At 40.7% G+C, this 14,254-nt stretch overlaps 1 protein-coding gene across 2 annotated transcripts in view; it reads left to right on the top strand.

Moving 5' to 3' along the window:
• The window catches only part of LOC136866168 (uncharacterized), a 169,252-nt gene that overhangs the window by 99,528 nt on the left and 55,470 nt on the right, over positions 1-14,254 (top strand). The window contains exon 6 of one of the 2 annotated variants that reach the window (XM_067142897.2): positions 1,961-2,128. The exons of the other annotated variant lie outside the window; for it this stretch is intronic. Coding sequence (XP_066998998.2) covers positions 1,961-2,128 — 168 coding nt within the window. The remainder of the gene's footprint in view (positions 1-1,960; positions 2,129-14,254) is intronic. 2 annotated transcript variants of the gene reach the window in all.

Below are 14,254 nucleotides of genomic sequence, written 5' to 3'. Positions count from 1 at the left end.
ATGGCACTTCTTTTACTATGCAATCCAGCCTCTGAACGTAAATACTGATGCCTTTCTCTCCGCTAATCAGTTTACCTTACAAATAAACAAACATGAACTGTACCACAATAAAAGCTTTGAAATTTTGTGCTCCCCAGCACGCACGTATTATAAACCTTGGTCCTCAGGTTAATTGGAACATCCTTGTTGGTGAGGATGAATCTTAGTTTTCGGAATGCAGTCCAACTCATACCTATTCTGCGAGGAATTTCTGCACGTTGGTTGTCTTTTCCAAGTTTTATCTTGTGTCCAAGATAGATGTACTCATCGACAGCTTCTATATATTGGTTTCCCATTTTAAGTGGTCGGCTCTCTGGGCTTAGTATTTTTGTTTTATTAATGTTCATTTCCAAACCAATCTTAGCCGAAACAGTTTTTAATTCTTGGATCATGCTTTCTAGCTCATCTAGATTTTCACTTATGAGCACAATGTCATCGGCAAAACGCAGGTGGTTCAAATATAACCCGTTGATTTTTATTCCTTTATTATCCCAATGAAGGGTTTTGAATACATCTTCCAAGGCAAGGGTAAACAGCTTTGGAGAGATTGTGTCACCTTGTCGAACTCCTTTGCCAACTGGGATTTTATTGGTGATGAGGTCTTCGTCCACTCTGACTACCATTGTTGCTTGATCATAAATGTTTTCCAGAAGCTTTATATACCTTGAGTTTATCACGGCATTTTGAAGTGCCTTCATGATTGCCCAGATCTCCACTGAGTCAAAAGCTTTTTTATAATCAATGAAGGCCAGATGAATCTTGATGTTGTACTCAGTGGTTTTCTCAAGAAGAAGACGAATAGTCTGGATGTGTTCAACAGTTGAGAAACCTTTACGAAATCCCTCACTCAAAAAGAGATGAAATTGTGTGAAAGATGAAAAATTAATCTCAAGGCTGGTACAAATTCAATTTATTCTGAATAATTAAATTGACTTCATTACTCATTTCTGTTACAGTAAGTAAAGGTGGAACTCCAACATGGACCCACCAGCCAAGCCAGCTCCAGGTTCCCACAGTGTGATAAGATATACTGCAGCTTGATGTTCTTTTTGTTGCCAGCAGCTTAGTTAGTTACTGTCTGGAAACAATGACTCTGACGAAGGAAAGTGCTCGCAAGCTTCAGCGAACACAACGAGCCATGGAGCGACAGATGCTAGGGATCAGCCTTAGGGATAAGATCCGTTCAGAGGACATCAGGAGAAGAACTAATGTAACAAACAACCTAGAGATAGTAGCAAGACTAAAATGGCAATGGGTAGGACACGTAGCTCGACAAGACTACAACAGGATTGTTCACTGGAGACCATGGGAACACAAGAGAGGCATTGGAAGACCCCTGAAGAGATGGCTCGACGACATAAAGCTGTTGGCTGGAACAAGTGGCTCAAGACCGAAGACGATGGAAGCACATGGAAGAGGCCTATATCCAGCAGTGGATTGAAATAGGCTAGAAAAGAAGAAGAAGAAGATCTCAGTTGCTGTGGAGGCTCTTTACCTTGCACTGCTAATGACTTAGGGTGGAGTCTCACTAACAGATATGTCGTCAACAGTTGGTAGTAACTAACTAAGCTGCTGGCAACAAAAAGAACATCAAGCTGCAGTATATCTTATCACACTGTGGGAACCTGGAGCTGGCTTGGCTGGTGGGTCCATGTTGGAGTTCCACCTTTACTTACCGTAACAGAAATGAGTAATGAAGTCAATTTAATTATTCAGAATAAATTGTATTTGTACCAGCCTTGAAATTAATTTTTCATCTTTCACACAATTTCATCTCTTTTTGAGTGAGAGATTTTACTCTCGATCATCCTTTCCTTCTTCCCTTGACATTTTGTTTCACACTGTTCCATTCTTATAATCGATAGATGAATTTTGATAATAACCTTGTAGAAGTCTTGTCATGATTATTTCCATGTTGTAGGTGAACGTTCATTCATATGCCAGAACTGTGGGAAATCCTTCAGTGGTAGTTTTGGTCTGCAATGTCACATGCGGACTCACACTGGGGAGAAACCATATGTGTGCAAGACCTGTTCAAAGGCCTTCTCGGAAGTATCCAACTACAAGAAGCATTTACTGATTCATTCAGGTAACCTTTTTTATAGTTCAGAATTCACTTAGTAGGAAAGATATCAGAAATAAAACAATTATAAAGACTCAGGTGCCATATTTGTAAATCTGTATTACTGTAATTTAAACCAAATGAAACATATACTACCTTGTCATTAGTGACTGAACACCCCCTGAAAGGAAAGTAATCTGATCCCCTATCTCACTCAAGCTAGCCTAAATGCCATGAGCGTTAGGTAGAAATGTTTAATAGCTACAGTTGTTGAAATGGTCGCATGACAAGAGGTCAGTACCAGGCAAATGCCAGGGCTGTACCCAAGGTAGTTAGAGTAAGAGGTAGGGATCACGCGCAGGTCTCCCCACCACACTTGGCCGTCGGTGATGTCATTGAGAACCCTCAGCGCCTTGTCTTCTGTGTGAGGTATACACAGCTGTGAGCTATTCTGTTTTAGCCACAGATTAGAGATAAGAGAACTTCATTGATATTTTAACCTCACCTCAAAAAAGGCACTTCACTATTACATTAGAGTAATAATAGGAGATCAAATACAGTGTGAATCAAGCAGCATTTCCGAAGTATTTTGATCTGTATACAAGGTTGTAAGAATGCTAAGACTGTGATCGCAGTGGAATGGCCATTCTATATGTTCATGTTCTCAACACCTACAATAACAGGAACAAGGGGACTCTAATTGTTACAGACTCGAACATTAAAGCTTGATGACTGCAAGAAGTATGTCCATTGTTACAGGCACTATTAGGAAACTATATACACTGTCAAAAACACAAACAGCAAATGTTAGGAAACTGTAACAGTCCGCAACAAAAACCGTACAGTAAATGTTTTCCTCCAAGTGCCAGGTACTGACAAATTCCACATTAACATTAGATATGCCATATAAATTAATCATCATCATCATCAGTGTCCCACTCCAGTCGCCCGGATGTGGTTAACAAGCCTCCTCCACTCCTTTCTGACCTTCCACTTTTCCTGCTCCATTACTTCTGCCACATCCAATCCAGCTTCCCTAATGAGCCTGTATATTAACTTTCTTAGCACTGGTTTCATATACAGCATAATAAACTTCATTTCATAAAAAATGAACAGGTGTGTTATACACAACGAATAATGCTGATATTAAAAAAAGTATTATCGAACACACTTATCTGCAGCATCAGTGGAACTTCTTTGCTTTTCTTCTTTCTTTATTGGTATTGTGTTAACTGAAACCCGGTCTCTTGAATGTCTTACTTTTATTTAAAGCGTTTATTCGAATAAAAGAACGGCTTCTCACGAAGCAACTTGCAAACTCATAAATTTTGGTGACTTTCTTCTTCAGGATATCTATAAGGTTTGTGATGATGTTTGAACCCTCTTTCAGTTCTTTCCCGTGGTAAAATTTGAACTCTTTTTCCATCTGCACTACCATGGAGTACCATTTCTCTGTAGGCTGCATCAAACTGTCTCCAGACGTCTTATATCTAATTTCCACCCCTTGTAGGTTGACTGGATTTCTCCATAATCACTTTCTATATCAAGGTTCTTCTTCTTTGCCCTAAAAGCTGTATAGCCAGTGAAGTCTTCAAGCAGCTCATCATGATCCTTGGTTTCCCAACTGTCCTTGAGCTGTTCCACTAACTCGTCAAGGGCTTTAACGAACCCTTGCTCATCCTCTGGTAAAGAATAGGATGTAGTGGGCTCAACACTGGCCTTAGACTGGCACACGATATCCGAGTTTTCATCGACTTCATCATTAGCATGTAACATATTTGAACGTAATGTTTCATAATCTTCCAGAGAACAGTTGGAATGTCTTATTGCATCGGAAGCATTGAGGCTGAGAAGCAGTGATCTCACCCTTTGCGTCACAGCTGTCGGAAGAGGATGGTCATAAAATCTTCCGAACCCTCGAAGCTGAGAAAGATAGCTTTCAATAATGTCTTGATTACTTCTTACTGCCATCATTTGTTTAGGTCAATGGCTTTAGGGAATACATGAAGGTGTATGTTTCATTCCTTTGCGTGCCTGCTCTGATTTGTGCAGCCTGCAATGGCACAACAAACCATACTGAAAAGTGTACACTATTATTTTTTTAATGTTTTATCACATTAAAGAAACACACTCGGTTTCTTATAGACCACAGATATGTTACTATTGTGTGTTATTAGCTCCTAGCTTCTGCATGCACAGCAATTCTTATTCGAACTACCTCTACCTCATTCAGGGCAGCTTCGACGCAAGGGTCCTGCGTGACGTCACAGCTCTGCTTTGTTACTGTGCATCTCTCCTGTGATCTCTACCTTGTATTCTACGTACCTTGGGCTGTACCTTAATTTAGACCATGATCACTTCTTTCCCATTCCTAGCCATTTCCTATCCCATTGTAGCCATAAGACCTATCTGTATTAGTGCGACGTAAAGTTGTTTTTTTTTTTTTTTTTTTTTTTTAAGAGTTCAGTAAGACTGAAAAGGGCATCATTATCACCACCCACTGATTTGGCCATTCCATCCATGAGATTTCTGGCAAGTTTCAGATAACAGCTAAGCCAAAATAATAAGGCCCATCAATGCATCCCGTGTGTATTGAAGTCAAACTGGCAAACTACGTTAGAAACCATGGCCACAAACTTTTGATTGGTATTTAGAAGTTATATCTGCTCGTTCCATTTATTAGGAGGTTTGTACACTTGGATTCCATGAGTGAGCTGCAGCATATAAAATAATGATCACTGATCACTAAACTGAACACTCACCACCGATTACAGAGGTGCAAAACACATTGCCTGTGGACTTGGGAACAGTGGAAGAGCACCATGTGGAGTGACGAACCACCCTACACATTGTGGCTATTTGATGGACGTGTATGGACATAGTCAATGCCTGGTGAGCATTACTTACTGAAATGCATTGTTGCCACTGAAATTTGGCATAGGAGGCATTATGGTGTGGGCTGGGTTTTTGTAGTTTGGTCTTGGTTCAATGGTTTTGTTCCTTGAACCATGAATGCCAAAGGCTATCAAACAGTATTAGACAGTTCTATGCTATCCACCTGTGGCAATAATTTGAAACTGGACCTTTCCATTTTCAAAATGACATTACACCTGTTCATAAAGCAAAGGCCGTACGTAACTGAGTGTTTTGTCAAAATGGAAGTGAATGAATTGGAATGGCCAACCCAGAGCCTTATCTAAATCTAATTGAGCTTCCCTGAAATGAGTGACAGCACCAGTCTAGCTACAGAATTGTTTGCCATGTTGAATGGAAGAATATACCTGAAGACATCTACCAAAACTTAGTCTTCTTAGAAGGATAGAAGGTGTGATAATGGCAAAGGATAGGTATACATCATACTGATGCCACAGCAGCTCCAGTTAAGCTAGTAGCTATGGATGTTTGGTCATTAATGGCAATGAAGTGTATGTATATCTCAGCAATGTCAGTTACTGACAACAGTATTTCAGAACTCTGGTCCATCATCAGGTTGGTTCAAAGTTCTTTCTTGGTTCTTTGCCTGATGAATGTATTCATACACATTCTTCAAAGGACCTTAACGTGCCTCTTTTGTTTGTAGACCATTGTTGTGGAAGCATTTAACTTGCTCTTTTGAGGTTCAAGTAATGATGGCAATCGCATATTCACTGTATCTTATGACTGTTTAATACTTGATTTCCATGTAATAGATGCTTGTTTTTCATCATTTGTATAAGATTTTCTTGTCTCATCAGCCCAATAGTTCATCAGTATAAATGGTAGATTTTCACTATTGTGATAAATGCAAAATGTGGCCAAGTTCTGCTAAAGTAAGTTTAAAAACATAATGAAGTATATCATTGTGGTTTTTAATTCATGATAAAATGTGATTTTGCATACAAGATGTGTGTTTTTCCACAAAATAAGAGCCAAATTACATTTGTATGAGACATTCTCGTGTATAAGAAGAAAACAGCCAGGGTTAGTGTGTCTGTATTATACTTTCAGTTGACTTTATTTCAGAAAGCTGCCATAAGTTCTGAATTTTCTTCAAGTACAGTAGAGTCTCGATTATCTGATCTAAATGGAACCTGGAGTATGTCGTATCACCGAAAATGTCGGATAATGCAGAATAACTATGAAAATGAAGTAAAACGAACAGAAAGGCTATACTGTATTACTATGTTTTACGGTACTCTACTTATTGATTTATTCACTTGTACAGTAGATGCAGTACTGAATGAAAACATTCCAAATGTCTTACGAAAAGGAACTTGTCAACAATGTCTGCTTGCCTGCTGATTCACGTTTTCTTGCTGCGAGATCCCGCCATCGACGAGAATCCTTCACTGTGAGTCATCATTTTCTCCTTTTGTTCTGCAATGCCTCATTCTTCTTATTCTTCTTCATCATCCTCATTTTCGTTAGCATTCACAAAACCAATAATATCAGGGTCAGTTAGTTCAAACAGCTGATCTTGTGCCCACCACTGATCTTGAGTCGTAGTGTCCTCACAGCCAGGAATGCAATTCAGTAAGGGAACAATGTTTTCCATTTCTTCTTGTACCACCTCCTCTCGATGTTCAACCTTACTCAACAATATGTTCCAAGGCTTTCTAATGCCGTTGTTTCAACTTCTTCCCAAGACTGCGCTATCCAGTATGTCACGTATTTCATGTTGTTTCACTTTAACTTTTCTATCATGTCGTTGCTGTTGTACATTTTCCCTATCAGGGATGAAAGGAGTTTCCACCGATATTTCCTCTTCAATGTTTCCAGCACACCTTGTTCCATTGGCAGCATAATGACGTCACGTTAGGAGGGAGGAACATGACTTTGATGTCACCATTTCTAAGTTGCTCTTCATTTGGGTGTGATGGAGCATTGTCTAGTAGAAGAAGAGCTTTTCTAGGGAGGTTGTTTGAAGCCAGAAATTTTTCTACATCTGGAACAAACTGTGTAAAGAACAGTCTTTTAAGAAGTCAGCAGACATCCAGGAAGCCTTCTGATTCATGTAATGGACTGGAAGAGCATTAACAGAAATGGTTTTAAATGTACTAGGCTTCTTTGCTTTACCAATCATAAGCAATTTTGCTTTTAAGTTCCCAGTAATATTACTACACTCGGCAGTTTTCTTGCCTGTTCTCCTATCAGGCGTGTCACAGGTGGTGGATAGGGGTGCCCTCAGGACTTGTCCGGAGGGTCTGAGGGAAATAAAATACCCTCTCAGGACCAAAAACAGGTATTGCCAGAAAACGTCTTGAGGCAGTGTGATTGTTACTAGCCCAAGCCAAGGCTTGGAAGTGGAAACCTCGCCCACACATGCTAGAGAGGCATTCATGTTACCTCCGCATGGGTGATACGGTGGTTCAGGTGAAGTGGGTGTTGGTGATTGAGGTGAAAGCTCACTGTGCTGTACTGGAACCAACACATCACTTTGCCTTATGTAGCCTGAATGAGCCGAGGGTTGGAAATGGGGCGAACCCAACGTAGGGGGGAACCCATGGCTGTGAACTCAGTCATAGGAACGCCAAGTGGGAACCACGTGAGGAGGTCTACTAAAGGTGGAACAAACCTGTTCGGGTTCGGGCCAGGGGCAGACTGCTGGATGGACAGCTGAGGGGCCTGCTACAGAGAGCCTGAGTTGCGGGAGGACAATGTCTGGCAGAATGCCTCATCACGGATGGTGAGAATGCCGCTCAGGACCCTAGAAGGGGCAAAAACCCTACATCATATAAAACTATGGACATTCCAAATGAACCATCTAAACAAATACCAAGGGAAGCTATGGAAGCTCCAGAAGATCAGGTCCAGCGGCAGGCCCAACAGGAAAATATGGAGACAGAAGTCCCAGTAGAGTAGGCTGAATCCAAATCTGAAGAAGAAACAGAAGAAGGAACAGGAAAGCAGATTTCTGGACAAAAGGAAACAGAAGATTTCACTGAGAAAGACCTGAAGATATTGGCATTGAAACTAAATAGGAAGCATATAGATAGACCACTTTGCACAAGTGCCTACTACGAAGAAAATAAGAAGGCGAGGAAAGAAGCCAAGATAGCGGCTGAGACTTGGGTGGAGAAGAAGCCAAGGAACAGAGATCAGCGAGACGCTATGCCAATGACTATGTCCAGAAGGCCAAGGTCGGAGGAAAGCACGCCATCAAGTTCAGCTACAAAACCACCCTCCAAGAAACAGAAGGAAGAAAAAGTCATGTCCTTTTCAAAAGACTATACTCAGTTAAGGTCGCAATAATACCTAAGACCTTTCCAGATGGAAAACTTAAGGAGGAAGACGTCGCTGAATTGACATCTGCTCTGATAGCACAAATGAAGCCACTGTCAGACGGATGTCTGCCAGGCTTCCTGGAGTCACCAAGGCTGGAAAGTGGAACTATGGTACTGATCTGTGCAAATCCAGAAACAAAAAGTTGGCTGGAACAGACAGTATCAAATTGTAACCCATTGAAAGGGGAGACCCTAGAGGTGGCAGATGCAAGAAAGGTGCTGAACATGACCTAGGTCATCGCCAAGTTCCCACCTCCTTTTGACAAGATAAGTGGAGGATGTTCTTGTCAGAATCAATCAGCACGATACCAAACTTCTAACACAAGAGTGGAGAGTGCTGAATGCCACTTCAATCGACAAGACAGGAAGGACAGTCGTTTTAGCCCTGGATGAAATAAACTTTGAAGAGCTCAAAAAGAGAACCCTTAAGGCTAAGCTCGGACTTGGGCAGATCAAGTTCCAGGTCATCAGGGGAAAAACGAAACCCAATATTGATAAAGATGGAGCTGAAGGTCCTTCAGGCCAATCTTTCAGCATAAAAAAGCAGCTGTGGACAATTTCGCCAGGAAGTTCAAGTCCAAGGCAATTGACTGGCGCTTATTCAGGAGCTATGGATAGTCAAGGGCCGAGTTGCAGGACTGGCGCAATCTGGAGGTAAGCTGATGTACGATACAACATCAGAAATACCCAGAACATGTTTTCTTATGAATGGGAAATTAAAATGTCTTATGTTGCAGGAATACTATTCACAGGACTTAACCGTAGCCAAGATTAAACTTGGAAATTGGGAGGGACCCAGAGAAATAATCATAGGCTTTGCATACCTCCAATATGACTCAACTAATTTGCCCCCATCAGAAGAAGTTAGAGAACCTAATTTGCAACGCAAAGAGGAAAGGCAAATAGCTAGTCCTTGGAGCAGATGCAAATTCACACCACACAGCATGGGGCAGCACGAACTGCAATGCAAGAAGTGAGTCTTCACTAGAGTTTATTATTAGAACTGAATTGATGGTACTAAACCTAGGAAACAAGTCTACGTTTATAAATAAAAATCCTAGGGAGGTAATAGACATTACACTAAGCACTACGCATATTACAAACTTTATTAAAGACTGGAAGGTGCTGGAGGAACCATCATTGGCAGACCACCAGCTCATCCAATTTGCAATAGATGCGAGACTATGTGGGATTGAGATGTACAGAGGCCCAAAAAGACCTAACTGGGAAAGATACAGAGAAGTTCTAGGGAAGGCTGTACAAAAAATTCCAACTAACATGAGAGGGCAGAAAGAATTGGATGAGGCAGTGGAACTATTAGAAGAGGCCATTATAGACTCATTCCATGAAAACTGTCCTCTCAAAGAAAAGAAAAACACCAAAAAAGTAAGGTGGTGGAACAATAAACTAGCCAAAATGAAAAAAGAGGTTAGGATGCTGTATAGAATATCATCTAGAAATGGTATGTGGGATGTATATCATAGGAAACTCTCCGAGTATAACCTAGAGATACGGAAAGCAAAAAGAAAATATTGGAGACTGTTCTGTGAGAAAGTGGAATCACACACTGAAACAGCAAGGCTCTAGAAGGTTCTGAAAGCAACTCATATAAATCATGTGAGGACACTGGAGAAACCAGATGGGTCATTTACTCAGGCGGGAAGGGACACGCTGGAGATACTAATGGCGTATCACTTTCCTGAGGCTGAGGAGATGACAGAACAAATGGTTGGAACAGAGACCAGAGCTCGAAGAGCAGACTGGAACTGTGCCAACAGAAAATAAAACATAACCATGTAAAATGGGCAATCAACACGTTTCATCCTATAAAGACTCCAGGGCCAGATGATATACTTCTGATACTCCTACAGGAGGGACGGAAGATACTCGTCAGTGCCCTGATGGACCATTTCAGAGCTAGTCTAGCTTTAGGGTACGTGCTGAAATCATGGTCTGAAGCTAAAACAGTATTCATACCTAAGTCTGGAAGGGCAAATTATGCCCAAGCCAAAGCATACAGACCATTATATTTAACCTCCTTCATTCTGAAAGCAATGGAGAAAATTCTGGATAAATATATCAGAAGAACGGTGCAACTGAACTCAACGTTACATGAAAATCAGTTTGCATATAGACCTGGCAGATCCACTGATGTAGCACTCTACCAGTTGGTTTGTAAACTAGAGGAAGGCTAGAATGTAAAGAAATTGCACTGGCGGCAATTCTAGATATAGAAGGAGCCTTCAGCAATACAACCTATGACTCTATGATCAAAGCATTGGAAAAGAGCAAGGTGAGTAAAACCGTTGTCGAATGGATTAAATCCATGTTAGACGGAAGGAAGATAAATGCAACCCTGTTTGAAGAAACGCTGACGGTTAGGGCCCCCCAAGGCTGTGCCCAGGGAGGAGTTCATTCTCCTCTGCTGTGGAACCTCGTGGTGAACAAAATCATAGCTATGCTCAACGAGCAAGGTTTTCATACACAAGGATACGCAGATGACTCAGTGATTGTGGTATGAGATAAGGTAATGAATGTTATCCAGGACCTCATGCAAAGATCACTTAACCTTGTGGAGAACTGGTGCCGGGAAGAACAACTATCAGTCAACCCAAACAAGATAACTCTGGTCCCTTTTACAAGAAGGAGAAAATTGAGGGAAAGAGATCACTGAAGCTCTTTGGGCAAGATATATATATGGAACAATAGGCACTGCACCTAGGTGTAGTGTTAGATAAAAATCTAACCTGGAATCCACATATAGAAAGGAACATAACCCTGGCCAAGAACTTGCTGTATGTTAAAGAGCCGTCAGGAAGACATGGGGCCTAAGGCCATCAATGATAATGTGGATATATACTGTACAATGATTATTAGACCATTGATGGCCTATGCTACAATCATCTGTGGCAGAAAGTAAGCCAAGGAAAAGTCAGTGGTAGATTGGATAGCCTACAGAGAATGGCATGCATAGCCATAACTGAGGCTATGAGAACTACGCCGACTGAAGCCTTGAATACTTTACTAGACCTCCCATCACTATGCAATTTCATTAAAGGACAGGCTAGAATGAGTTCATATAGATTGGCACAATCAGAGTGCTGGAATTCACAAAGACCCCATCTAGGACACTGTAAAATTAACAGAGAAATAACAGAGGAAGTTCTACATATGCCTTCTGATCATATGATACCAAAGTACAACTTTGAAAAACCGTTTGAGACCCAGATAATAAAAAAAGAAGACTGGGATATCAACAAATGGAATACTGAAAAAGAAGATATAGTGTGGTGGACTGATGGCTCAAAGACTGGGGATGGCACAGGAGGAGGGATCAATGGGGGAAGACCTGAGAGATCAATCCAGATGAGCCTGCGCAAACACACTACAGTCTTTCAAGCTGAAGTGATAGCTATCACAACATGTCTTGAAGAAAATCTGAAAATGAACTATAGGAATAAGAATATTTTCATTTTTACGGACAGCCAAGCGGCTATTAAGGCACTAGAAGCAGTCCGGATAATATCCAGAATTGTCTGGTATTGCCATTCACTTCTCCTCAAGCTCTCAAAGTACAACATTGTCAAAAGAATATGGGTACCAGGGCATGCAGGTATAGAAGGAAATAAAAAGGCAGATAAACTGGCCAGGAAAGAGGCAGAAACATATTTTGTGGGCCCAGAACCTGTATGCCGGATTTCCTATGGACAAGCCTGACACTACATAGGAAAATGGGTACAAAAGAAACAAATGGAGAACTGGAAAAATACTCCAGGATGCAGGTTTGCAAAGGAACTTATAAAAGGACCAAACAAGAAGCACACTAAAGAACTGTTGAAACTGAGCAGAGAAAATATAAGATGGGTAGTAGGACTGTTGACAAGACACTGCCATCTGAAAAAAACACCTACATAGAATTGGAGTAATAAGAGTCAATATATGTAGGAAATGCAATGAAGCAGAGGAATCAGCTGAACACATACTTTTCAAATGTGAGGCACTGGGTAGAATCAGACTCTCCACTCCACAAGACTACCAGATGAAGAGAGAGAAAAAATCTAAGAAGACCCAATAAGAGCAACCTGCAGCTTTGTGAAGGGAGCAGGTATATATAGGTGGGAGTGAAGGGAAAACATGATAGAAAAAGATCTTAGAGGTCAACGCTAATTAGGAACTAATATTTAGAGGCCCCATGAAGAAAAGAAGAAGAAGAATATTACTACAGGCAAGAACAGTAACTCTTTCCTTACTATGCCTGTAGTCAGGTGCAGATGTCTTAGCTTGGGCTGCAAGAGTTTTGATGGCAGCATCTTGAAATTCAGCCCAGTCTCTACACAATTAAAAATCTGATCACCGGTTAATCCTTCAGCAAGAATAATTTCTTGAAATTCCCTTTTAAATTTCACAACCTCATCGTATTTAGCTGACAGTTTTTCTCCACAGATATTAAGCTGCCCAATGCCGTACTGTTTTTTCCACCGATCAAGCCATCCAGCACTGGCAATAAAATTAGGGTTCCTTCATTAAACTCCTTGTGGAAATACACCGCCATTTCTTGCAGAATGGGGCCAAATATTGATAAGCACTTTTCCCAGTTTTGAGTGAACCAAAGAAATAGTGCTTCACTTACTTTTTCGTACTCACATTTTTCATTGTTTATTCTAATTTTCAGTGCATTACTTGTTGCTCTGGTAGAGCACCACTTTTCAATTTCTTCCCTCTTATGTTTCCAGTCTCCCACTGTAACACGTCCAATGCCATAGTCTGAAGCCACATTTTTTAAGAGTTTCCTCTTTGTCCAGTCTCTTTAACCCACTCAACTTGTCTTCCACAGAACAATCACTTTCTTCCGTTTACTCACCATACTCACAGAGGATATGAAAACTATAACATCCGCACCCAACCAATACTACAACGAACAATCCTACCGCATGACCACCAGTGCTTGTCCAACGGTTGCACCCTCTACACCGGGTATCCCAGAATTGCCTCCACCTAAAGTTCAAATTAAGCCTACCATTGTCGGTTAACACGGAATGTTGGATAAGCGAAGGTCGGTTGAGTGAGACTCTACTGTGTTTAATGCTTTTGCTTTGCTTTTGCTTTTGCTAAGACAACTCACTCACTCACTCACTCACTCACTCACTCACTCACTTGTTCTACAGCCCTTTAAGGGTCGTGGCCTCCTTTTTCTCTACATGTTCCAGCCATCTCTTCCTTGGTCTACGTCTATTTCTCCATCCTTCAGGTTTACCAAAGTATACCTACTTCACAGGATTGCCACCTTCCATGTGTTCTACATGACCTAACCATCATCCTTAAGTTTATTGACTTTGTTATGACTGAAGAATCTATGTTTAATATTGTTGTTAGTTGAGAAAGCTACTTTGGTGTTGTGCTTCTTGAACAATTTTGTAATTTCGTAAATCCTCGGGTTATTAAAAGTGAATTTGACGTACCTCTTTACTTTCTCTGATTGCTGCTTTAGTTGAATTTGTTGTTGATATTTACACTTAGTAATGATTTTGTTGATGAATTTCAAACTGAAACCGTTATATAGGGCTTGTTGGCGAATGTACGTTAGTTCCTTCTTTCTGTCTGTTTCTGTCAACGTAATTTCAAAGGCCCTGTTGACAAAACTATAGTAAGTGAATTTCTTTTGTGAAATGGGATGTAAAGAGTCGCTTTTTATTGTGGTCAGTGTAAAAGTGGGTTTTCTATGTATTTTAAACTGGAACTGGTTGTTTTTCCAAGTTGTTTGAATATCAAGAAAATTGAGCGTACCTTTTTCTTCTTCTTCTGCTGTAAATTTAATGTTTGGGTCCAAATTATTTAAGGTATTTAGAATACTTTGACAGTCATTAAGTTCTTTATTTATTATGGCATAGGT

The sequence above is a fragment of the Anabrus simplex genome, chromosome 3, assembly GCF_040414725.1.
Source record: "Anabrus simplex isolate iqAnaSimp1 chromosome 3, ASM4041472v1, whole genome shotgun sequence".
Classification (NCBI taxonomy): Eukaryota; Metazoa; Arthropoda; class Insecta; order Orthoptera; family Tettigoniidae; genus Anabrus; species Anabrus simplex.
This window is presented reverse-complemented; position numbering and strand designations above follow the sequence as displayed.